Source organism: Aquarana catesbeiana, linkage group LG10, assembly GCF_042186555.1.
Source record: "Aquarana catesbeiana isolate 2022-GZ linkage group LG10, ASM4218655v1, whole genome shotgun sequence".
NCBI lineage: Eukaryota > Metazoa > Chordata > Amphibia > Anura > Ranidae > Aquarana > Aquarana catesbeiana.
In genome coordinates this window covers 234206291-234233666 of record NC_133333.1, presented here as the reverse complement: position 1 = coordinate 234233666, position 27376 = coordinate 234206291, and the positions used below count along the sequence as shown (strand labels likewise).

At 43.0% G+C, this 27376-nt stretch overlaps 1 protein-coding gene across 2 annotated transcripts in view; it reads left to right on the top strand.

Annotated features, from left to right (window-relative positions):
- Window positions 1-27376, top strand: part of DISP3 (dispatched RND transporter family member 3) — a 231380-nt gene that overhangs the window by 132339 nt on the left and 71665 nt on the right. The window contains exons 9-10 of one of the 2 annotated variants that reach the window (XM_073603437.1): window positions 943-1104; window positions 6197-6358. In XM_073603437.1, the coding sequence (XP_073459538.1) occupies window positions 943-1104; window positions 6197-6358 (324 nt within the window). Of the gene's footprint in view, window positions 1-882; window positions 1105-6196; window positions 6359-27376 lie in introns of both variants that reach the window. The other variant, XM_073603436.1, reaches the window with a different exon arrangement.

The window sequence follows — 27376 nt, the reverse complement described above, 5'->3', positions numbered from 1 at the left end:
TGCTGACACCTTAGGAGTTCTCTTCTCTCGAACTAAGGGGCCAAGCCCAACACCTGAAAAACAACCCCACACCATAATCCCCCCTCCACCAAATGATATGGACCAGTGCACAAAGCAAGGTCCATAAAGACATGGATGAGCGAGTTTGGGGTGGAGGAACTTGACTGGCCTGACCTCAACCCAATAGAACACCTTTGGGACAAAAGCGCTTCTGGAAGAATGGTCAAACATTCCCATAGACACACTCCTAAACCTTGTGAACAACCTTCCCAGAAGAGTTCAAAAAGCTGCAAAGGGTGGGCCAACTCAATATTGAACCCTACGGACTAAGATTGGGATTCCATTAAAGGTCATGTGCATGTAAAGGCAGGTGTCCCAATACTTTTACCAATATAGGGTATGTGCAAAAACTTGAGCACTTTATTGTCCTGCTACTTGCCCTGGTAGTTAACACTAAATTATTATGTTACAGCTTATTTAAAAAAAAGCAAATCAACGCAGCTCCAAATCCACCTTTAAATGAAGCCCCTGCTCAAACAGTGACGGGCGGCTCCCTGAGAAATTACAGCTAAGTTCACAAAGGCTGGTCAGCTACATGTCCCCCTTGTAGGCCTGTATGTCTATGTATATAGTAGGCATGCTTCATGCGGAGTAAATAAATCAAGTTATGCAGCAGCACTTACTAGTATCAATATGCACAGACAGACCAGATCTCCCCTCCCTACAGAAACATGTTCATTGGCACTGCCCATGGGCATACTATACAGACACATATATATAATATAGAAGAATTTGACAAGACATGCATGCAATGAATATTTGTGATGTTGTATTGGACAATAAGAGGTGACAGGCTGTTTATACATTTTCTTTCTATTTAAGCGCTGTCTATTATTTACAATTGTGAGCCCGATAAAGCACCTCCCTGTCTGCTCTCTCCAGTGGCCCTGGAGTTCGGTGACGTCCCCCTGGTCTCTGTCCTGCCAGATAACATAGAGCAGAAGATGGAGGCTGACCATACAGATCAGCTCATCAGGTGGCTGCACACCATCCTGCACCACTGCGTCCTGTGGACCACCGTCAAGGGCCGCCATATTACTGTTGGTGAGATGATCCGTCCTATTTGCCTTTTGCTGTTCAATGAGAAGAAATACAGTGAGATTATAGTGACCAATTCATATTGGTCTTTCATTGTCCTGAGCTGTAGAACATTGGTTGGTTGTACATTATATTACTAAAGGGAAACTAAACTCTCTCAGTCAACATTACCTATTATTAATCCTATCGTTGCTAGCTGTCACACTTACCCCTAATGCAGGTGGTCAGACACTGTAGCTGGCTTCTGTGTTTTTCACCTATAGCAGCTCCCTTCCCATAAGGCATGCAGGCCTACCGGTACTCGGTTGCCCCCAGGATTAATACACAATGCTATAGTGCCTGGCTTCCATGCCTGGGCAGGAGCAAACTTGAGCACAGCAAATAGGTACTTGTGGTTGGCAAGGTTCAGAATAGTCAGGGTCAAAATCCGAAGTCAAAGGCAGGCAGTGTTCAGAGAATAGTTGATATTCAATCCAAGGCCGTCAATGAGGAAATCCAATCTAGCACAGCAGGGCAGACAAACAGGTAGCTTGATCAGGTATTACACAAGCTATCACAAGCATGAGACTGCAGGCTTGGCTGGCTTAAATCATGTTTGGTCTCCACCCAGAGTCTGGCCACAATCAATCACCTTGCAGGTGGATAGACAGACAAGAAGAATACCACGACCAAAACCAGAATGCTGGAACCAACAGCTTTGATGGAGCAGAAGCGCACACGCTCCTGAGACTAGCCTTAGTAATTAGATAGGAAAGTATATCACATTTACTTGTTTTAAAAGTACTTTAGTTGCTTCCTGGTTTCTAGCCTAGGCCAAAAAGATGTCCTACATCTCAGGAGTCTTCATGGGCATTTTTCCTTTCATCTGGAGGGGCTTTCTAAGCTAAGCACACCCACCTGCGCTGCCTGCAGGCTGGGCAGCAAGAGCAGGTGGGTTCAAACATGCTTGGGACAAACGTAAATCTATACTGAGACAAAAAAGTAAATTAAGCAAAAAAAAAAAAAACATATTAAAAAAATGGTGCAGATTCGATGGACCACTTGGTCTTTTTTCTGTCATTACTCTTCTAAGTTACTCAAGATTGCAATGGCTAGAAATGCTAGGGGGTGGTTTTCAAAGTGATTTCCTAACAAAATAAAGCATGTGACCTCCTGTGCACCCCAGTGTCATCTAGTGACTCCAAATGACGTCTTGTGCACCCCAGTGTCATCTAGTGACCCTAAGTGACCTCCTGTGCACCCCAATGTTATCTAGTGACTCTGAGTCACCTCCTGGGTTCTCCAGTGTAATCTATTGACTCCTGTGCACCCCATGACTCTAGTACACCCCAGGTCATCCTGTGTCATTTTGTGATCCCAGAGTGTCCTGTGTGCCCCATGACTCCAGCACACTTCAGGGCATCCCATGTCATCTTGTGACCCCAGTGCACCCAGTGACTCCAGGACATATCAGAATATCCTGTGTCATCTACTGACTCCTAGTACTCCCAATGCACATCTGTGACACTTGTGTTACCACAGAGTGTCTGTAATGTTCCACAGTTGCCTGGCCTGGTATGCTCTGCCTCCAGCACTTGCTGCTGCATCACGACTCTCGGGTAGGCTTCTGAAATCCCCCAGGCTGTCCTTCACTCATTGGATATGGACCCTTGTCCATGACAGTAAATTTTTTTTATTGGTCCCAGCAGACACCTAAACAGCTATAGTGCCTGCTTTGAGATGCTAACCGGCTGTAGGCTTCACTGATTGCAATGGGCATTTGAAGGCACATAATAATTAACACAATCCCTAGTTAATGCCACGATTTCCACGTGGCTCTTTACCTATTTACTTCCCCTCTCCCCCTCCCCTTCCTCCATCTTTTCCCTAAACCATGCCCTTGTTCCTGCTCTCCATCATCCATCATACATAGTTGTATTCCTGACTTCCGATGAGAAGTGATTGTTCAATTCCATTATTACTCAGGATTACATTTTTTTTTTTTTTTGATGATGATGGATAGTAGATTCAACCCTTGGAGGTTAACCTGAGACTATTATTTTTTGCTTAAAACATGCTTCTTCTTTCATGTAATGTTGGATGACAGTTATCTTTTGTGGTCAGACCTTTCATGCCTTTGTTTTACTGTGTTGACAACCTGAGAATTGGCTTTGTTCCAATGATGCTTCTGATACTACCAGATTTTTTTTCTTTTCCAATAAAAATATTGAAATATAAAACAATCCCTAGTCTAGTAACTTGTGTTTTACAGCTTAAATTGTATATATATATATATATATATATATATATATATATATATATATATAGTATCTCACAAAAGTGAGTACACCCTTCACATTTTTGTATATATTTTATTATACCTTTTCATGTGACAACACTGAAGAAATGACACTTTGCTACAATGTAAAGTAGTGAGTATACAGCTTGTATAACAGTTTAAATTTGCTGTCCTCGCAAAATAACTGACTGGCAACAAAAGTGAGTACACCCCTAAGCGAAAATGTCCAAATTGGGCCCAAAGTGTAAATATTTTGTATGGTCACCATTATTTTCCAGCACTGCCTTAACCCTCTTGGGCATGGAGTTCACCAGAGCTTCACAGGTTGCCACTGGAGTTCTCTTCCACTCCTCCATGACGACATCACAGAGCTGGTGGATGTTGGGGACCTTGCGCTCCTCTACCTTCCGTTTGAGGATGCCCCACAGATGCTCAATAGGGTTTAGGTCTGGAGACATGCTTGGCCAGTCCATCACCTTTACCTTCAGCTTCTTTAGCAAGGCAGTGGTCGTCTTGATGTTGTGTTTGGAGTCGTTATGTTGGAATACTGCCCTGCGGACCAGTCTCCGAAGGGAGGGGATCATGCTCTGCTTCAGTATGTCACAGTACATGTTGGTATTCATAGTTCCCTCAATGAACTGTAGCTCCCCAGTGCCGGCAGCACTCATGCAGCCCCAGACCATGACACTCCCACCACCATGCTTGACTGTAGACAATACACACTTGTCTTTGTACTCCTCACCTGGTTGCCGCCACACACGCTTGACACCATCTGAACCAAATAAGTTTATATTGGTTTCATCAGACCACAGGACATGGTTCAGTAATCCATGTCCTTAGTCTGCTTGTCTTCAGCAAACTGTTTGCGGGCGCCCTTGTGCATCATCTTTAGAAGAGGCTTCCTTCTGGGATGACAGCCATGCAGACCAATCTGAGCACTGACAGGCTGACCCCCCACCCCTTCAACCTCTGCAGCAATGCTGGCAGCACTCATATGTCTATTTCCCAAAGACAACCTCTGGATATGATGCTGAGCAAGTGCACTCAACTTCTTTGGTCGACCATGGCGAGGCCTGTTCTGAGTGGAACCTGTCCTGTTAAACCGCTGTATGGTCTTGGCCACCATGCTACAGCTCAGTTTTAGGGTCTTGACAATCTTCTTATAGCCTAGGCCATCTTTATGTAGAGCAACAATTCTTTTTTTTTTAGATCCTCAGAGAGTTCCTTGCCATGAGGTGCCATGTTGAACTTCCAGTGACCAGTATGAGAGAGGGAGAGCGATAACACCAAATTTTACACACCTGCTCCGAATTCACACCTGAGACCTTGTAACGCTAATGAGTCACATGACAACAGGGAGGGAAAATGGCTAATTGTGCTCAATTTGGACATTTTCACTTAGGGGTGTACTCACTTTTGTTGCCAGCGGTTTAGACATTAATGGCTGTGTGTTGAGTTATTTTGAGGGGACAGCAAATTTACCTGTTATACAAGCTGTACACTCACTACTTTACATTGTAGCAAAGTGTCATTTCTTCAGTGTTGTCACATGAAAAGATAGAATAAAATATTTACAAAAATGTGAGGGTTGTACTCACTTTTGTGAGATACTGTATGAGGCCAAGGCCAGTGCAAGGATCCTTGTCCACACAGGCGAAGGTGTACCCCGCCCCCCCCCCCCCCCCCCCTCACACAATGCAACCCCCATACAGCACACATTTCACCCGTGTGGTGAACGACACAATGCTGCACTCAAAATCCCAACCAAACTGCCTCCGAACAGCACCCACCCAGAATGTCTCACAGCACCAAAAACAGAACTGCTGGCAGGCGAGGCAAAACTCCACTGTACTGTACTCACTTTTGTGAGATACTGTGTGTGTGTGTGTGTGTATATATATATATATATATATATATATATATATATATATACAGTATATATCAGTCATAACATTATGACCACTGACAGGTAAAGGGAATGTCTCATTACTATGGCATCTGAAAATTGATGGGATATATTAGGCAGCAAGTGAACATGTTGTCCATGAAGTTGATGTGGTGAGAGCAGAAAAAAAATGGGCATCGCAGTTTGTTGTGTATGGGGCTGTGAAGCCCATGGTGACCCATGTCCACAGCCAAAAGCTTCTACAATGGTCACATGAATGTCAGAACTGGACTACAGAGCAATGGAATAAGGTGGCCCGGTCTGATGAATCACGTTTTCTTTTACATCATGTGGATGGCCAGGTGGGTGTGCATCACTTACCTGGGGAAGAGATGGCACCAGAATGCGGTATAAGAAGGCAGCCAACAGAGGCAGTGTGATACTTTGGGCAATGTTCTGCTGGAAAACCTTGGGTCCTGCCATTCATGTGGATGTTACATTGATGTCCAATGGGATAGGGTTGTTTTAGCAAAAGGAGGTCATAATATTAGGTGGGTGGGCTTAATGTTATGGCTTATCGATGTGTGTGTGTATATATATATATATATATATATATATATATATATATATATATATATATATATATATATATATATATATATATATATATATATATATTTTTTTTTTTTTTTTTTTTTTTTCATTAAAATGGGAAAAATCCCATTTATAATTGATCCTGTCCTTGTACTTGTTTTGTGTAATTGCAGCGGCAGTCCCCATAGTTTTCCTGATTATCTAGCATCCACTAAATATTGAAGTAACAGCTTTGGTTGAACACTTTTAGTCTAGAGAAGTGAAGTGTTTGGTTGCTGTGGGTGATCTCCCTCTGCACACGTTATCCAATAAGCCTTCTATCTGCATCCCATTTCTTTCAGGTTTTTTTGTGCTGGTCCTCATCCTTTCTGTATCATTTGCGGCACGTCTTCGTCCGGCCAGCCGGGCTCCGGTGCTCTTCAGACCGGACACGAATATTCAGTTACTGCTGGACCTGAAAAACAACTTAAGTGCGGAAGGAATAAGCTGTGTCACCTGTTCAGGTAGGTGTGAACCAAGCACAGCAAGCCAAAAGAGTAAAGAGACTTTAAATATGCCTTACCAGCAGGGGCGGGACAGCGGGTGGTCAGGAGGGGCAGCTGCCCTGGGTGCTGTGGTATCATGTGAGGTGGAGGGGCACCACAAGGACATTAGGGGGAGGGGATTTGTCTTGGAAGGAGGGATTTGTTGTTCTAGTTGGGGAAATTTGAGGGGAAGTGCTAAGAATGGTAACCTAGGGCCCTTTCACACTGGGGCGGTTTGCAGGCGCTATTGCCCTAATAATAGCCCTTGCAAACCGACACTGGAGCGGTGCGCTAGCAGGACGGGTAAAAAAGTCCTGCTAGCAGCATCTTCGAAGCGGTGAAGGAGCGGAGTGTATACCGCTCCTTCACCGCTCCTGTCCATTGAAATCAGTGGGACAGCGCGGCTATACCGCCGGCAAAGCTCCTCTGCAGAGGCGCTTTGCGGTGGTTTTTAACCCTTTCTCAACCGCTAGCGGGGGGGTAAAACCAAATACCGACGGTAAAGCGCCGCTTACAATGCCACCCCCGCCCCAGTGTGAAAGGGCCCTTAGGGGGATTTGGGTTGGGAGGAAGAAGATTCATGCTAGAAGGGGGGATTTTGGGGGAATTTGTGCGGGGGGGATTTTAAGTGGGGGGGGGGGAAGATGTGTACTAGGATGGGAATTTTTAGTGGTAGAGGATTTGTAGCAGGAGTGATTTTTATGTGTGGAGGGGGGCATTTGGGGGGATGGGGCACAATTTGTGCTGAAAGGGAGGATTTCAGCAGGGAGGTGGATTTTTACTAGAAGGAGGGGGGATTTATGCTTAGGGGTAAGCTTACACATTAGTGCTCAGTGTTTTTGTAGGGGGATTTTTACTGACACCTAATGCTGATAGACCTTGGGGGGGGGCACAGTTTGGCATGTTTTCCCTGGTTTTAGATGACCTTGTCCCGCCACTGCTTACCAGTGCTATAAAAATACTAAAAACCTATTGATATACTAAAAGTGCTATGTGTGTGGATGCGCTGCTCTCATTTATACTCTCTTTCCTATCTATGTATTTCCTATCTATTAAACATAATCTTATTCACCATCCACCTATTTAAATATATCACATTAAACAACAATCATATGCAAATTGTGTAAATCATATAAAAGTCCGGTGACATGTATCACATGATAATAAAGTCCCTTCATATATGCTTGCAAATCTTCCGTTAGTTTGCCGTGATCGGCGTGCTCTTGTGTTTAATCAATTTAAAGTGACTTTAGTGCTTCACCACCACCTGTGAGATTGGCCACTCACCAGATATTTCTTTAAAACTGCACCTTTGGTTCATTCATAGGGATAACCACTCCACTCAAAGGGAACTTCTCCAATAGCTATACTAGGACCTTAGTGTTCCTCATAAAAATGGATGAAAACGATCATCGCACAATAACGTTTAAAACCTTTATTTCATAAAACACAAAAAAAAACAAAAAAAAACTATGCACTCACATTTCCAAGTGCCATTATGCCGGCACAGAGCTTTTCCAGCAGTTAGGGACAGGGTGGGCGCTGCAGCCCGGTTCGCCTGGTGTATGCTGTGCTGTCTCCGTGTGCCGCTTGCGTTCCCCCCTTGTGTTCGTTCGCGTCCTCACCAATCACGCTCGTTCCCGGTCACGTGGGTGCAAAAAATCTCCCAGCAGCCTCTACGCGTTTCGCATTCCAATGTGCGTCATCAGGAAGCTGCCGTTTGATTGGTTCTCGTTCTATTTATGTTGAGCACGGGCGGAAATGACTCTGCCGCCATCTTGGATGTGGGTATTCCCTTAGTTCTATTCTATTGGGACTTCCTCCCTCTTGGCGCCATTTTAACTATGGGCGATTAGCCCATTTCGTGGTTATCCAGTGTACACGCCGTTTCCCCCACTCTACCATTATTCGTTCTTGTTCCGATTTGCCCATTAATATGCTAAAATTTTTTAAACCAACCCATCTATATCTGCTGGAGAGGCTTTCACATATTAGTAAGTTAATGGCCCTTATTGGCCCTTAGATGCTTTGGCATTATGAACATCTTATACATATTTTTATTCTTATTCCGTGGCTGATTGCCGCACAATGTGTAATATGGAACAGCAAATCCTTGCTACTTCCAAAAATTTTTTAAAAAATACTAAATATGGAAATAAACAATATAGATTAAACTAAACTGGGAAATTAAAATAAAAATAAAAATAAAATAAAAATAAAAATAAAAATAAAAAAATAAAATAAAAATAAAAATAAAAATAAAAATAAAAAATAAAAATAAAAATAAAAATAAATAAAATATATATATATATTGATATACTGTACATTAAAATTAAAAAACAATTTTTTTATATATACAAAATGTAAAACTAGTAACTAATAACCCTCCTACAGGGGTATCAAAAATCACAGACGTAATGCACATAAATCAGCTCTGCAAGTCTACGCGTTTCGTCTACGAGTATCAGCTTTATCAGGACAAAGCTTTCTTGTGCCACAAGAATAAAAAGGAGGTGATCCATCTTAAAGACATATTAGAAATGACCACATAATATATAATAATAAACTGTCTATAGTATAACTGGGGGTGCAAACAATCACGAAAGTGCCTTTTTTTTTTTTGGCTTGGTAGTCTCCATATACTTTTGGACTGAAGCCCCCCAGTGCTATTTGATATTCCTCTTATAATTTGCATTGAGACCCCTATTTCATTTTAAGTTTGGTCTGAACTGAGCCTGTCTGCTGCCAAACAGCACTTGCAATTTTCTGGTGATTTACTGTAATGTGATGTTGTAATATAAATAATGTTCTGTTGGTGATTGATACAATTTGCTATTTCAGTGTGATTTTTTTTTTCTGGTGATATAAAAAGTTGTTATGGCGTGATATAATTTTATGTTACTGGTTGATATAATTTGCTTTTACATTGCAATATGTACTTATATATTATATAAATATATATATATATATATATATATATATATATATATATATATATATATATATATATATACTATTATACTATTATCAACTACTGTATAGCTAGTAGTAGTTGGTCACATTCAACTGGAATTGCTCTATGATGTTAAAGTGGAACTTTAGTCAGAAAATGAAGTCCTGCTAAGTCACTTCAGGCTGGTCCTCTTTTGCCCGTATAGCTATGTATTAAAAATAAGTGTCTATACTGTTTAAAATCCAGTGATACACTGTCTCACCCTGCTCTGCACATGCTCAGTTGCTCTCTAATTTCAGGCACAGCACTGAATTTGTTGAGGCCGATCTGCTGACAGCCTAAATATTTACTGCTGCTCAGGGGCTCTGGGCTAAAGCATAATGGCAGCCTCCAGCAAGAAGAAACAGAAACAACGCTGGAGGCAATTTACAGCACACACTAATTTTGGTAGCACAATTACTAATGTGGAATGTATGTTCCTTGCTATAAGTTGTTAGGGGTAAAGTTCCACTTTAACCGCTTGCCGACCGCCCTGTAGCAGTTTTACTGCTACAAGGCGGCAGCTGTGCGCTGGATCTCGTGTATACACACAGAGGAAGCCGATGGGCAGGGGTTAGCCTGCCAGGCACTCAATGTTCGTTGGCACCCCCCCCCGGTCGTCTGGCAGAGAGACAGAACTGCGATCTGCCTAGGTAAACAAGGCAGATCGCCGTTCTGACAGAAGGAAAGGGATGGAGTTTGTGTCCCTGCAAAGCAAGTAATAAATTCCATCTCTTCCACAAGTAAAAGCACCTCACACATAATAATAAAAAAAATTATATATATATATAAGCCATAGTTTGTAGACGCTATAACGTTTGCTCAAACCAATCAATATACGTGTATTGGGACTTTTTTAACCAAAGATATGTAGAAGAATACATATCAGCCTAAATTTATGAAGAAATTCATTTTTTTTCAATTTTTTATTGGATACATCGGTCTTTTTTTTGTTTATAGCGCAAAAAAATACGCCATCGGTGATCAAATACCACCAAAAAAATCTATTTGTGGGGAAAAAGGACATAAATTTTATTTGGGTACAGCGTTGCACAACCGCGCAATTGTCAGTTAAAGTAATGTAGTGTCGTATCGCAACAAATCGCCTGGTCATGAAGGGGGGTAAATCTTTTGGAGGTCAAGTTGTTAAAGAGTTTTTGTAGCTTATCCAAGCCACTCCTTCAATGAGAGTCAGGAAGATACCCCAGCGTTTATGTCGCCCTTATCCAATCACCATGGAATGTGTCAAGGCAGATGTTGGTTGGAAACAGGATGGGACGTGTGAAACGTGACGTCAGCTAGTCTGCAAAGGTGATAATCCTTTGAGTTGCGGTATAATCCTTTGAGTTTATTTATAAAGTTGAGTCCTGTCCGTGATATTTTTTTTTCATTTGCCCTAACACACAATTTTTCAGGACAAGCTTTCTTCAGTTTTAGTAAATCAACCCCAAACCAATCAGTATACGCTTATTGCGATTTTTTTTTTTTTTTTTACCAAAAATACGTTGAAGCATATATATCGTCCTAAATTTATGAAGAAATGTGGGGTTTTTTTTACCTCTTTTTGGGGATATGTATTATAGAAAAAAAGTTAAAAATATAGTTTTTTTCAAAATTGTTGGTCTTTTTTTGTTTAACCACTTGAGGTCCGGGCCATAGCTGAATGATGGCTACAGCGCGGACCTCAATTTCCGGGAGGCCGTCATGGGACGTCCTCCCCTGTGCACACGCACCGCGCGCACCCTGCAGGGCGCGCGGTGTGTGCGCTGTGATCACCGAGTCACGGAGACTCGGGTGATCACAGATCCGAGTAAGGGGCCGGTCCCGGCCCCTTACCATGTGATCAACTGTCAGCCAATGACAGCTGATCACATGATATAAACAAAACCTCGGTGATCGGTTTCGTTTTCTCGAGGAAAAACAAGCCGATCACCGGCTTATGTCAAAGGGACATCGGTCCCGAAGAGAAAGGAGGCACATATGCCTCATCTGTGCCAACAGGTGCCATCTATTATTGCCACCTGCCTGTGCCCACAGTGCCCACAAGTGCCACCTGTCAATGCCCACAAGTGCCACCTATCAATGCCCACAAGTGCCACCTATCAATGCCCTCCAGTGGTGCCAATCAGTGCCACCTAGCAGTGCTACCATCAATCAGTGCCCAATCAGTGCCCAATCACCGCCACCCATCAGTGCCCATCACCGCCACCCATCAGTGCCCATCACCGCCACACATCAGTGCCTATCAGTGCCGCCTCATCAGCGTACATCAACGAAGGAGAAAAATTACCTGTTTGCAAAATTTTATAACAAAATATAAAAAAAAAATTTTTTTTTTTTAAATTCTGTCTTTTTAATTTTTTTTTTTACAAAAACTAAAAACCTCAGAGGTGATCAAATACCATCAAAAGAAAGCTCTATTTGTAGGGAAAAAAATGATAAAAATGTCATTTGGGTACAGTGTTGTATGACCGCGTAATTGTCATCCAAAGTGCGACAGCGCTAAAAGCTGAAAATTGGTCTGGACAGGAGGGGGGTTTAAGTGCCCAGTAAGCAAGTGGTTAAAGCGCAATGATTTAAAACTGCAGAGGTGATCAAATGCCACTAAAAGAAAGCTCTATTTGTGGGAAAAAAATAACATAAATTTTATCTGGGTACAGCGTCGCACGACCGCACAATTGTCAGTTAAAATAACGCAGTGCCGTATCGCAAAAAATGGCCTGGTCATTAGGGGGGCAAATCCTTCCGGGGTTAACCTAGGATAGTTAGTGAATTCCAGGGTATCCCTGGTGTAAATGCCAACCTGACGGAAAATGTGGATGTATAACGGAGGAACTTGGAGTCTTCAATTTTTCAGATCATAAACTTTCTGAACCAGGAATAACAGTTCTCTCCAAAGGCCTCACATTCTGCCCAACTACCGAACTGGATAATTTACAGGTATTCTCAGAGATGGAGGAACTCATCCGGAGACTAGGGCTCAAAGAATATTTTAATAGTAATGTAAGGAATCCTAAGACAATTGAATGCGACAAAAAAGAAAAAGAGCAGCAACTTCACACCTCCACGCAGACTGGGGTGGAGATGTTAAAATGGCAATATATGCCGAAGACAGATTGTGTTGAAGGCCCATACCTCTGTTCAGATATGGTTCTTCCAGTTTGACTTAGATGGCCTCATACACCTCTTGTGAACCAGCTGTCACGTCCTAAAAAGATTATCCCTTTTTATTTAGAGTTTTTGTAGCTTATCCAAGCCAATCCTTCAGTTCTAATGAGAGTCAGGAAGATACCCCAGCATTTATATCCACAGAGGTAGCAGTTGCCCTTATCCAATCACCATGGAATGTGTCAAGGTGGATGTTGATTGTCCAAGCTCAGGATGGAAAGTGTGAAACTTGGCGTCAGCTAGTCTGCAAAGGTCCTTACTGTACCACGAGAGTCCACAGTTGCCCTAGACCCTCCGCCTTTTGTTTTTCCAAAATTTATAGGACGACGGTACATTATCATACTCTATCAGTAGCGTTAATTAAATTTATAGTCTGCAAAGGTGTTAATCCTTTGAGTTAGTGTATACACTGTTTGAGTTTATGTATAAAGTGTCAGAAACAATTGAGTACTGTCCGTGATACTTTTTATATTTGCGCTAACATACAATTTTTCAGGACAAGCTTTCAGGGTATTTCCCCTTCTTTAAGGTCCAAGCAGTATTAATACACAAAGGGGTTGATTTACTAAAGCTGGAGAGTGCAAAATCTGGTGCAACTTTGCATAGAAACAAGCATTGAACAAGTTGAAGTTAGATGCTGATGCTTTATATATGCAGAAGACACATTGGGTTTGATTTACTAAAGGCAAATCCACTTTGCACTACAAGAGCACTTGGAAGTACAGTCGCTTTAGATCTGAGGGGAAGATCTAAAATAAGGGGAAGCTCTGCTGATTTTATCATCCAATCATGTGCAAGCAAAAATGCTGTTTTTTATTTTCCTTGCATGTCCCCCTCGGATTTACAGCGACTGCACTTCCAAGTGCACTTGTAGTGCAAAGTGGATTTCCCTTTAGTAAATAAACCCCAATGTGTTGAAGGCCCATACCTCTGTTCAGATATGGTTCTTCCAGTTTGACATAGATGGCCTCATACACCTCTTGTGAACAGCTGTCTCAAAATATTATCCCCTTTTCTTTTCTTTAAATAACAAACATGTTATACTTACCTGCTTTGTGTACTAGTTTTGCACAGGGCAGCCCCGATCCTCTTTCTTGGGTCCATTGCCGGTGCTGCTGCTCCTCCCCTCTACCAAGTGCCCCCATAGCAAGTCCCTTGCTATGGGGGCACTTGTGCATGCTTGCTCTCAAACCTGCTATTGACACACAGAGCACAGCTAAGCCCCGCTCCCTCCTCACTGGCTGTGATTGACAGCAGCAGGAGCCAATGGCTCCTGCTGGCTGTCTCTGAGCCAATGAGGAGGGAGAGAGCTGGGAGAGCCACTGCTCTTGTGCACATCACCGGCACAGGTAAGTATAAGGGGGGTGGGGGGTAGCTGCACACAGGTTTTTTTTTACCTGAAGATAAAGAACCTTCAACCTTTAGAACCACTTTAAGGAAATGTTTTCAGCACTACAGAACAAGTTCATTTGAATGTGACTTACTACTATTAGCTATACCATGATGTGGATAAATGAGAACCTTCACAGGCATCAATTACTGTAATGTCATGATACACTATGATGTGCTATTGCTCTGTGATATAATGTACTGCTGTGGTGAGATGTAATTTACTATTAAAGTGGCACTTGTGACTAATGATATAATTTGCTGTAATGGCATAATAAGGTATCATGTCTGTTGCTGGGTGATGTAATGTGCTGTTGCAGTGCAATATGAATTGCTTATGTTGCTTTACTTAATTTTTTTAATCTCGTAATAATGTTCTCCTAAAAATGTTCAGTTCAGAGACATAAATTTTGTGTAGAAGGGAAATCAATTTCCTCCTTTTTTTTGTTATTGCATGAAATGCATTTAAAGCCCAACTCCAGGTTGGACATTACCCACCCCAGTTTTTGGGGCACCTTGTTTTGTATCCCCTCCAACCACCTTTATTTTTTATGAGTACAGACTCCCATCTTTTTTCCTGGGGTCTTCTGTCCAGTCCATGGGGGACAGATGGTTATGATTCTCTGCAGTATTGGATCCAGGTAAGCAGGATGGAGCACCCCCAAGGGGTGTGTTCTTGAAACCCTGGGCTCCCAGAAAGTGGGTTAAATGGAGCTGAACCTCACTCAACCAGAAAGACGGGCTACATTTGACTTCAAAGTGTAAAATTTTACACTTTGAGCCTTTCAGTTGTGGAGGTATCCTTTCTATTGAAGACGAATTGGTCAACAATGTGATGTTGACTTCATGTTTTTAGCCAGAGCTCCTCCTTTTGTCCACATGTTACATTCAAAGTGGTTAGCCAACAGGGTTTGACACTGGAGGGAAGGTGTGGGTTGCAGTGGGAGCTGCCTTTCAGATTTTTTTTAAATTTAGCCAGTGCTGGGCTATTTATTTATTTTAACCAGAGCTGCCTTTTAAAAAAACATATTTTCTTGTTGATCATTATTTTGCCTCTTAAAACAATAGCTGAATTCACTAAGCTGCAGCACGTGTTATTTGCAGCCTGGTTTGTGCTACTAATACAGGTTGTGCAGTGACCTTATGGCATGCAGAGCCGGCTTAGCCACACAACATATTCTTAGGATGGTGCCCACAGCAAGGAAATAGAACTATTTTTCTTTCTGAGCACAATATCTCTTATTACACACGCGCTACATTTACAATTGACCACATTCTGGGAGATGACCTTCCCCCTTTCACAAAACAATCTCAGTGACCCGTTCCGGGGAAGGTTATCTCTCCAGAGCCTGTCAATATTACATTCACTTAGCCCCTTTAATGCCACAATAGAGGTGCTGAGACGCGATCAGTCTGCACTGAAATAGCCATGACATTTAATTTAGATGGAAAAAAGAAACGTACAACAGATTCTAATTAAATATATGCTATGGGTTGACCTTCTTGCAGGTTAAGGCAGAAGCTTCAGTGATGAAGAGTACCTGTCAGGCATATATGGGCGAGAAAGCCATTTTGTGGCTCCATGATATGTAATAAATGCCAATTTTTAAGCCTGATATTTAATTAGTAATGTTTTTAAAGCCTAACTCCTGACCATTTCTTTAAATAATAAGGGCACCAGCCAGCTTAAAAAAAATAAAAAAGCAGATCAGGCGGCAATCCAAAGTTTTTCACATCAGTACTTCTTTGATGCCCAGCGTCATTCAACCTGAAAGATTGAGAACATACTATGCATGTACAAATAAGAATAGAACCATGGTCATGCGCCCTAAGGAAGCATCACCATGACACCCTACGATATCATCAGATCAGCACTGATCTTTGCATCTCTGATAAAAAAAAGTTTAATTTTTGTAATTAAAAAGCCATATTTGATCTCCAGTCAATGACTTTGTCATGGCTTAGAATCAGTGATTCTCAACCAGGGTTCCGTGGAACCCTAGGGTTCCTCCAGAGGATGCTAGAGGTTCCTTCAGCATTGGGCAATTTCTGTCTCTCAGATAAGTTCCCACTCACACCATTGATCTTTTTAGCTATCTGTAAGGAGGTAATTCTTCCCAATGACCACAAGTGTAAGGACCATTCTTTCCACTGTCCATCACACTAATGTATCATGAGTTGTAGATTTCTAATTTTTAGCAGGGGTTCCCCGAGACCAGAGAACTATTTCAAGAGTTCCTCTGTGTTGAAAAGGTTGAGAAAGGCTGGCTTATGCCACGTACACATGACCGGTTTTGCCATCGGAATAAACTCCGAAGGTTTCTCCGATGGAACTCCGACGGAATTCCATTCAAGCGGTCTTGCCTACACACGGTCAAACCAAAGACCGCCCAAAGTCCGACCGTCCAGAATGAGGTGACGTACAGCACGTACGACGGGACTAGAAAAAGGAAGTTCAATAGCCAGTAGCCAATAGCTTCCGTCTCGTACTTGCTTCAGAGCATGCGTCGATTTTGGTCCGTCAGAACAGCATACGGACGAGTGGTTTTCCCGATAGGAATTGGTTCCGTCGGAAATATTTAGAACATGTTCCATTTCTAGGTCTGTCAGAATAAAAAAAAAACGCCTGTAAAGCACCTCAGTGTGAAAGTAGCCTAAGGTAAGCTGGGTACCATGGGCCCCCTGCCCAGAGTGACTCCCATCACAACAGTCATTAACCACTTCAATACCAGGCACTTAGACACCTTCCCGCCCAGACCAATTTTCAGCTTTCAGCGCTGTCGCAATTTGAATGACAATTGCGCGGTCATGCTACACTGTACCCAAACAAATTTTTTTATCATTTTGTTCCCACAAATAGAGCTTTCTTTTGGTGGTATTTGATCACCTCTGCGGTTTTTATTTTTTGCGCAACAAATAAAAAAAGACCGAAATTTTTTTTAAATAACAAGTTTTTCTTTGTTTCTGTTAAAATTTTTTGTAAATAAGTATGTTTTCTTCTTCAATGACGGGCACTGATATGGCTGCACTGACGGGCACTGAGACGGCGGCACTGATGGGCACCAATGAGGTGGCACTGATGGGCACTGATGATGGGCACTGATAGGCGGCACTGATGGGCACTGATAGGTGGGACTGATGGGCACTGATAGGTGGCAGTGGAATGTGGCACTGATGGGCACTCATAGGTGGCACCGATGGGCACTCATAGGCGGCACCGATGGGCACTCGTAGGTGGCATTGATTGGTACATATGGGTGGCACTGAAGGGTACTTATGGGTGGCACTGATGGGTACTTATGGGTGGCACTGATAGGTGGGCACTGATGGGCACAGATGGGCACAGATGGGCACTGACAGGAGGCACCAATGGGCAATGACAGGTGGCACTGATGACACTGATTGGTGGCACTGATAAAATGTATTGGTGGCATTGCTGGGCATAACTAAAACATAATAGTGCCAATCAGTGCCCATTTGTGGGCACTGATTGGCACAGATTGGGCACATTGGGCACATGTGGATGGCCATGGGGTACATACCTGGCCATCCACATGTTGCCCCTTCCCTGGTGGTCCTAGTGGCGATCCCTGGTGGTCCAGTGTGGTGATCTTAGGGGGGCCTGCACTGATAAACAATCAGCGCAGACCCCCCCTGTCAGGAAAACCGCCGATCGGCTCTCCTCTACTTGCGTATGTCAGATGCGAGTGAGGAAAAGCCGATCAACGGCTCTTCCTATTGACAGCGTGATCAGCCGTGATTGGACATGGCTGATCACGTGGTAAAGAGCCTCCGCCGGCTGACACACCGCTCCACCGATCGCCACGATGCTCGCCCCTGCGGGCGCGCGGCGGCATGTTATCCTGCTGGACGTCATATGACGCCCAGTCAGGATAACGGAACCACTTCCCGGACGTCAATCCGCTATAGGGCGGGCGGGAAGTGGTTAAAGTAGAAGTTCAACCTAACACTAAAATCGCTACATCTACAGGCATCCATGATCTAACACTAACCTATCTAGCCCGGTAAAGAAAAAATCGATATACAAACCTTTTTTTAAGCCGTTTCGTTTCGGTCTCCCATGGTGCAGCTCTGCAGAGGCGACAGCCGACAGTGGCTGGGAAATGAATAGGAAGTGACGATAGAGTTACTATGGGGCTTTGGTTTTCGGCTGCCTCCTCAGCACACGCCTCCACAGGAAAGCAGCCGCTGACAGCTCAACGTGGGACTAGTCTGGAGCAGCTTTAAATATGTATAGTGATTTCTACTTTACAGGGCTAGATATGTTAGTCTTAGATCATGGATGCCTGTAGATTTACAGATTTTAGTGTTATGCCGCGTACATACGATCAGATTTTCCGACGGGAAATGTTGGATGTGAGCTTGTTGGCAAAAAGTCAGACCATGTGTACACTCCATTGGACAATTGTTGTTGGAATTTCCGCCAACAAATGTTGGCTAGCAGGAAATTTTTCACGGACAAATGTCTGTTGTCGAACTTTCCGATCGTGTGTACACAAGTCCGTCGGACAAAAGTCCACAGTACAAGCACGCATGCTCGGAAGCAAGGACGAGCCGGAAGCGGTCGGTCTTGTAAACTAGCGTTTGTAATGGAGAATTAACATTCGTGACGTGGCAAATTATGAAATCTCGAAATGCAGCGCACAATTCTCTTCTTCTTTAATGGGATAATAATGAAGCTGCTTTGCTGGTGATACTGATGGAGTTATTGCAAACAAATTTTCAAAGGCTTTTTTTTTCTAGTGATATCAAGAATAATATTATTATGGTTTTTTTTTTTATTTGTGCAAGTTACCACAACACCATTATCCCGTAGTTTTTAAGACCAAAATACAACTATGTTTCTTGTTCCTTGTCAATTTTACATTGTATTTTTTTTTAAATGTAACTGCCTACTCCCAAACTGTCATTTGAAGTAAAACACATAGCCAAGTATTATTCTCCACAATTTTTTTTATTGTGCATTAAAAAAAAAAAAAAAATTAGACATGCTATCTGCCAATAGAACTTAACCAAAAAGTACATTCTATGCATCCAAAAATATAGAAAATATAACAAATCAAATCATTATTCAACCAAAAAAATAATGTCAAAGCAATAACTCCAAGGCCAATATTAAATAACACGTTATCTCCTCTGATTCCGCAACATGTCTGGATGACAAACGGCCGTTCAAAAACGAACTGAAAAGCACGAAATGAAAAACGCGAAAAGAAAAGCGCAAATCAACACTCACCAAACTTCTACTAACACGAAATTAGCACAAAGGGTGGCGCTAAAGAGCTGAAAAACCACGTAGTACGTCAGTACGTACGTTCGTAATTGTTGGCCAACATTTGTGTGACTGTGTGTATGCAAGACAAGTTTGAGCACACACCCTTCGAAGAAAATACCACGGTTTTGTTGTTGAAAAGTCAGATCGTGTGCACGAGGCTTTAGGGTGAATTTCTACTTTAACTGAAATAGAAAAGGCTGTGTAGAAGGCTTAAAACTGAGTGAGGAACAGCCAAACTCCTTTATTAAGGTGTGGTTGAGGAGGACGGTTTCATGTTATAGGTCATACACCACGGCAAGACTGAGCACAGCAACAAGATACACAGCCAATGCCATTAAGAACTATCTTCAGCATAAAGAAGAACAAGGAGTCCTGGAAGTGATGGTTTAGTCCCCACGGAGCCTTCATGGAGTCTGTCTGGGATTATATGAAGATGGGTTTGAGCAGGGCTGGACTGGGACAAAAATTTGGCCCTGGACTTCACCCAGACTGGCCCACTTTGACAGGTCTCTCCCATGCCGGCTTGCCACCCAAGCCCCCCCCCCCCCCACTAGCTATTAGCCGTTCTACATTATTTCTCTTATAGGCAGTATCAGTGGGGAAGCTAGACATTATTTCACCTGGGGCAAAGAATCAGTTTGGCGCCCCCCCCCCAATGGAACAAGATTAGGCAGGAAAGTGAGGCCGCCCTCCCCTTCCAGATCGTATGATGAGCTTCTAAGTGTTGACTCCTGAGCATCATGTCTGTATTCAGGCGCGCTGTATAACTAGCCAGGGAGAGGAGGTGAGCACTGCGGGGGGGGGGGACAGAGGACTGGAGGGAGGCAGCGGTCCACTGTCACTGAAATCGGCCCACTGAGCCATCGGCCCACCGGGAAACTCCCTGTAGTCCCAATGGCCAGTACATGCCTGGGTTTGAGGCAGCCTACAGCCACAGAAGATCTGTGGTTAGTTCTCCGAGATGTTTGGAACAACCTACCTGCAGAGTTTCTTCAAAACCTGTGTGCAAATGTACCTAGAGGAACTGATGCTGTTTTGAAGGCAAAGGGTGGTCACAGAAAATATTGATTGGATTTGGATTTTTCTTCTGTTCATTTACTTTCCATTTTGTTAATTGATAAGAATAAACTATTAACATTTCTGAAAGAATTCTTCATTTACAGTATTTTTTCACACCTGCCTAAAACGTTTGCACAGTACTGTATGTGGTCAGAGCCAACAAGATTTACATACTTGTGTCATCTCTGAACTGGTATCTCAGTCCAGGAAGATGGTGACCTTGAATGATGCCTGAGCAAAGCTGGCCCCATCCTACTGGAGAGAAAAGATCACTGTGAAAGGAAATAAATATCTTGAAGTGTTACATTGACGCATTACTTACCGTGCATGCACTCACCGTGAAAGTATATTTGATGCTATGTTCCACTTCAAGAGATCCAGAAGTTTCAGAAGCAGTTTATGTATCAGGGCACTGGGGGAAGGGATGGAAAGTAGCTTTGGTTTATAAGCACTTTTATAACACTGCCGTGGCATGGCACCAAGTCGGTGAACCCACAGAGCCGCCTGAAAAGCACTCTGCTCGGAATAATCTCTTCCAATAAACTTATTGATGTTTACTTTTGCTGCGCCGAGACTTTCAATAAGCTGTGAATTGATCGGGTCAGCGGGCTGTTCTTTCAGTGAGATAATTGGTCACTCTGGGGCCTTATCCACCCGTCCCAGGGTGATATCCCAGACTGTATTCATATAAGCCCATGGTAAGCGTATTTAACGCTGCTACTTGTGGGACATTTAAATTGATCTGCCTATTATAAATATATCGCACTTAATGAAAGTAAAGACTTTTGAAGTTATAGGAGTTGATTTTTTCAAATATTAATGGTAAAGACATTAAAAAGTTTAGAAATGCTCAGAGCCGCCTTACTTATTGAATGGGAACAAATACCGCGCTGCGTACACTCGTCACCTGAAGGAAACAGATGCCGTATGAAACTTGACTTGATCTAGTTCAGGAGTTTTCAAACTTTCCATTATGAGCGCCACATCATGTATTTTACAAATATATACTGACCTTACATCAGGATCCCCATCAGAGTCCTCCTTGCATCAGAATCCCTATCAGAGACCCCCTGAATTCTCCTTATATCAGAGTATTCCCTACCATCAGGAAGCGGCCGACCTCCTCGGAAACCAGCGTGAAACGCAAGATGGCACCTGGTCCAGAGCTGACATCAGCGGGAGGATGTGCTGGCGTGGATGGGGGCGGTAAAGTGCTTCAAAACATCAGGAGAAAACAAAGAAAAAACTGCGCTATGCCATAAATGATAATAAATGCATAAAAATCAATTAATGCAATTTCGAAAAATGTGAGAAAATGTCAAATATGGATATATACATTGAAATTATATAGCAAAGTCCATAGGTCAGAAATTAAAAGAATTTTCTGAATAATAATAAGTGCATACAAATCAATTAGTGGCAAAATCAAAGAATAGTGAAAAAACATCAAATGTGAATATATATGTTGATGTTATATAGCGGAGTCCATAGATCAGAAAATCAGAGAATCTTCAAGGGGGATGGGAAGAGTCCCCTGATAGCTCTTCATAGGGGCCAGTGTGGAAAGGTAGGAAAATGAAAACACCCCTCACAGTGATCTTCCACCACCTAGAATGCACGCTTACCAGATTGCAAGCAGAACAGGCACGTATGTAGACTAAAACCTGGTAGGCAGTTTGCAATAAAGCATCCCTCTGTGTAGCGTGGCCGGTAGTAGGCAACCCGGGCACATATATGACCTCAAATCCGCATATCCAGCCAGCAATAAGGCATCCCTCTCGCAGCGTAGCTGCGGGCATGTGATGGATGGTACAGCAACCCAAATCATGGACATAAGGGCAAAGAAAGAATGGCCATAGTGTAAATCCGATAAACAATATATTTATATAAGGTAGAAAACTTACAAGGTAGCAGTATAAAAAGAGCGATTCGCCGGCCGGCTGGCGAGCGCCCGTTCGAGACAAGATGCGATGACGTCAGAGCGTCAACCTTCTGATGTACGTTTCGTCTGTAGCTGACGTCGTCTGGGGAACCTTCAAAACATCAGTTTCCTGCTTAAAGCGGAGTTCCATCCAAAAGTGGAACTTCCGCTCATTTGTCTCCCCCCCCCCTCCGGTGCCACATTTGGCATCTTTCGGGGGGAAAGTAGTAGCGGATACCTGTCTTTGACAGGTATCTTGTCCCCACTTCCAGGAGATCTCGCCACGGCGAATTACACCAGCAGCTCAGCTCCCACTCAGCTCTTCCGCTGCCGCCAAGCCAGTAGGAGAGAGGAGCGGAGCCCTGCGCATGCGCAGTAGGGTTCCCAGCGTGAAGCCGTAAGGCTACACTGCCGGATACCCTTACCCGCAATGGCGGCGGCAGCACCGGACAGCTGATGGAAACATCAGCTGCGGTGCCAACATCGCTGGACTCCAGGACAGGTAAGTGTCCTATTATTAAAAGTCAGCAGCTGCAGTATGTGTAGCTGCTGGCTTTTAATTTTTGCAGGGATGGGCGGACCTCCGCTTTAAAGTGGATGTAAACCCAATTCATAAAACTTGAGCTGGGCACATATATCTGCAGTGTTTTATTATCTCTCTTCAAAGCCCTGTGTCCCTTAGCTTTCTCCTGCTCAGTAGCTGTGTTATCAGCATGATAACTTCTCATGATTATGAGACAACACGAAGAGCACATTCTAAAGGATATATACAGCTGAAGACAACAGATATACATGTAAAACAAGTTCTCTGAGACAGCAGTGTGTGTCGTGGGAGGTTGTTATAAATAGATTAGCAGACAGCTTGCCGTCTCACAGCAAAGCTCTGCACATTCCTTCCTTCGGCAATGTGGAGTGGGGTGTGTGCCTTTCCTTCAATCAGCTGTCTTGGCTGTATGCCAATAATCCACTGACCAGGAAGAGAAAATCTGTAACACGAAGACCCCTTTCTAAAGGATATGTAAAGCAGAAGACAGCAGATATACAAGTAAAACTTATGTAGGGAGATTTGTTTCATCTCTGTGCATCTGAGGCTGTTCACTTCACTGGGTATATGTGAGGGTTTACCATTCATCCTTTTGAATTGTGTTACCGCCCCCATCCACACCAGCGTGTCCTCCCGCTGATGACAGCTCTGGTCCAGCGCCATCTTGTGTTACACCCTGGTTGCCGTGGTGGTCGGCCTATTCCTTGTATCCCTGCTCCAGCCGCTCCCGCTACATTGGAACCGCCACTGACGAGAAACTCAGGGGAGACTCCCCACACTCAGCCATGGATCCTCCATATACATGCCTATCTTGTATCTACAGTTCTAATATGTGAGTTGCCAGTTGTTGCCAAAATGAAGCTCAGTCCATCTTTCTCAAGATTCTCAGAGAAGTCTTGAGAAAGATGGACTAAGCTTCATTGAAACTTTGACAATAAAAACACTACTGTTTTTGATCTTTGTCCTTTGCAAGACCCGTGAGTGTCCCTAAACCAGTTTTGGATATATATATATATATATATATATATATATATATATATATATAATCTCACAAAAGTGAGTACACCCCTCACATTTTTGTAAATATTTTATTATATCTTTTCATGTGACAACACTGAAGAAATGCCACTTTGCTACAATGTAAAGTAGTGAGTGTACAGCTTGTATAACAGTGTAAATTTGCTGTCCCCTCAAAATAACTCAACACACAGCCATTAATGTCTAAACCGCTGGCAACAAAAGTGTGAACACCCCTAAGTGAAAATGACCAAATTGGGCTCAATATTTTGTGTGGCCACCATTATTTTCCAGCAATGCCTTAACCCTCTTGAGCATGGAGTTCACCAGAGCTTCACAGGTTACCACTGGAGTCCTCTTCCACTCCTCCATGATGACATCACTGAGCTGGAGGATGTTGGAGACCTTGCACTCCTCCACCTTCCATTTGAGGATGCCCCACAGATGATCAATAGGGTTTAGGTCTGGAGACATGCTTGGCGAGTCCATCACCTTTACCCTCAGCTTCTTTAGCAAGGCAGTGGTTCTTCAATGTTGTCACATGAAAAGATATACCGTAATAAAATATTTATAAAAATGTGAGGGGTGCACTCACTTTTGTGAGATACTGTGTGTGTGTGTGTGTGTATATATATATATATATATATATATATATATATATATAACCATTAATCCACAAATCCAGTAAGTTGGTAACTTTATTCTTTGCCTGTTCTGCACCCTTGCCAACTACCCTGTTTCTGAGCAATTCCTTCCTATGTTATGGTGGAGAGGGAGAGCTGCTCTGTAGTTCTGTTTTTGGGTGACAACAATGCTCCTACATGGGTACAGCATGGTAAGTGTTGTCAACCCAGGACAGGAAGTGTTATCTGAAGGAATACCCAATTTAAATAAAGAAAAAATATCTGAAAAAACAAATTCAGCCACCATATCTAAAGACTGGTAAACTGCAAAAATACATGTTTGTTGTTTGTTTGGATACACTTTAATTTCAGATGAAGTTGGGAAAGGTGAAAACCTTTCCCAGGTTTTCTTCATGCTTTATATCACTGGGGGAACATTCCCCTTACTTTCTATCCCAGTGAGGAAACAGAAGTGAGTTCAGAACATATGTTCTCACCCTTACCCACTCCAAAATGTAAAAGAGTATGTCTGGAGCTATCCTTTATTTGGGTTAACTGTAAAGTGTACCTGTAGCAAACGTAAAGGTATTAAAGGATCATTCAAACCAAACTAATATTTCATTGTTTGGTATATGATGGGGTATTAACCGCCTGATAGATAGAGAATACAAGTTTATTTATAGAGAATACAAGTTTATTTAGCATTATGGAGAATATATCAGGAGGAACTGGGACACACAAGGATGGGCAGGGACACCCATAACTCCTAGGTGGACAGGATCAAGAATTATGGAAGAGAATTCCCACTTTTGGAGCCAAGAGCTGTCTCAGCATGTCATTCCCAAATGATAGCTAAAATATCACTTTTGGGTGGTCTACCCCTTTAAACAATACAAGGAGAGTTCCTAGCAGTGAGAGAGTGGCAAGTCAAAAAGGAAAGGCTTTACAGCTTATGCTGTGAGTTAAACATGTTTAGCTTCCATTCAGGTTTGCTTGAAGGCTTTTGAAGGCTGATTTTTCTAGCCTTTTAGAGAGACGCACTATGCCATTTATTAATTTAGTTTCCCTCTTCCTCTGTAGATGACTGCAGAGATAATTTAAAATAGAACAAAAAGTGGAGCTTTCCTTTAAGCTGGCGCCCAGGCTCCCCAAGCTGTCTGTCTTTTGCTTATTCATTTTGTGCAGGGTGCGTCTAGCCCAGACATGACGGGAAAGAAGCAGCAGACTCCTAAATCTTCCATCCACCTTGTGCCAGGAAGCTAAGATGAGGCATCCATAGTCTTATCTCAGATTTCTCTGCCAGTTCCTGTCTGCATCTTTTATTTAAACCCTTCCTGGCCTAAAGCTTAATTTTCTTTCTGTTTCTCCTCTTCCTGAAACTTGAAACGAGAGACGCAAGATGGGAGCAGGTTCCAACCCAAGGGAGACTAGCTGAAATTAAATTATTTCTAACTGGCGTCTGTTTGGTGCCAATCTGCCTCCTCCTTCCAGACGACAGAATACAAGTTACACCATAGAAGTACTACAATACTACGACTTATGAAGGCCTTTATGGTGTTGACTGTTATGGGTTACTGGTGATAGGGCAGAACTAGGCCAGTGTATATATATCCATTAAGAGGTCAGAAACAATATTAGGCTCAAGTTGCTTTAAGTTAGCAAAAATATTACATATTATATTATTAGTATGGATGTTATTTTTTCATTCTTGATCATAAAGGAGACCTTGAATACTCTATAGCAGTCTTTGTTAACCAGGGTTCCTCCAGAGGTTTCTGCTGGTTCAGGGGGCGATCAGTGAGCACTTGCAGTTGGATCTCCTGTCTGACAGTGCATTTGTAATCCTGGCACCATCACTTGACAGTGGCACCACACTGACCTCCAATATCATTAGCAGTCTTTCCCATTGCTCATTGGTGTAAGGCGTCACTTCTCCATTGACCACCAATGTAATAGAGATGCTTCTCCACAGACCACTGATGGAACGGGCACTTCTCGACCTGTATGTTATTGACTGTATGGGTTACTGGTGATAAGGATGAAGTAGGCCAATGTATATATATCTATATAGAGGCTGGAAATACTATTAGGCTCAAGTTACTTTGCGTTAGAAGAGTTAATACATTTGTGTTTTCGCTGCTAATTATGGATATTATTCTTTCATTCGTGATCATAAAGGAGACCTTGAATACTCTCTTGCAGTTTTCCTTGACCAAGGTTCTTCCAGATGTTGCAACAATGGGTTCAGAGGGTGATCAGTGAGCAGCTGCAGTTGGATGCCCTGCCTGAAAATGCCTTTGTATTTCAACACCAACATTATTTGGCAGTGGCTAGTTGGGACTAGTAACCATTAATTTAAGGGGCACCACACTGACCTCCACAATAATTGGTAGTGATTCCCACAGACCGCCAGTGAAAGAAAGGGGTCACGTTTCCACTGACCACCAAAGAGACGCTTCTCTTCAGATCACTGATGGAGGGGGCACTTCTCCACTTATGTGTTATTGCCTGTTATGGGGTACTGGTGAAAAGGCAGAACTAGGCCAATGTAGAGGTGCACATCTTCACTGGTCTCACGATTAGATTTGATTACGATTATCTGGTCAACGATTCGATTAGATCCCGCGATGCATCACGATGCATCACAATTACCGACGAACTCCCACTTCCACTTGGGCTGTCTAGGTGGCCATTCCTCCCTGCAATCTTCTGGGACACATCACAGGTCCCAAAAGATTGCCCGGCCATTCAGGACAGCGCAGTGAGACATGGGCACCCAGCTGTGAAGCTGCAAGCTGTCACAGCCGGATGCTCACAGTAGTATTGCCAGCGCCGTGGACAGGCGGGGGAGAGAAGGGAGGGTTTGGGTGGTCACATCGCTGGATTAAGGGACAGGTGAGTGTCTTTTTATTAAAAGTCAGAAGATACACTTTTTTGTAGCTACTGACTTTTAATAAACAAAAAATTTACTGGAACTCCGCTTTGAAT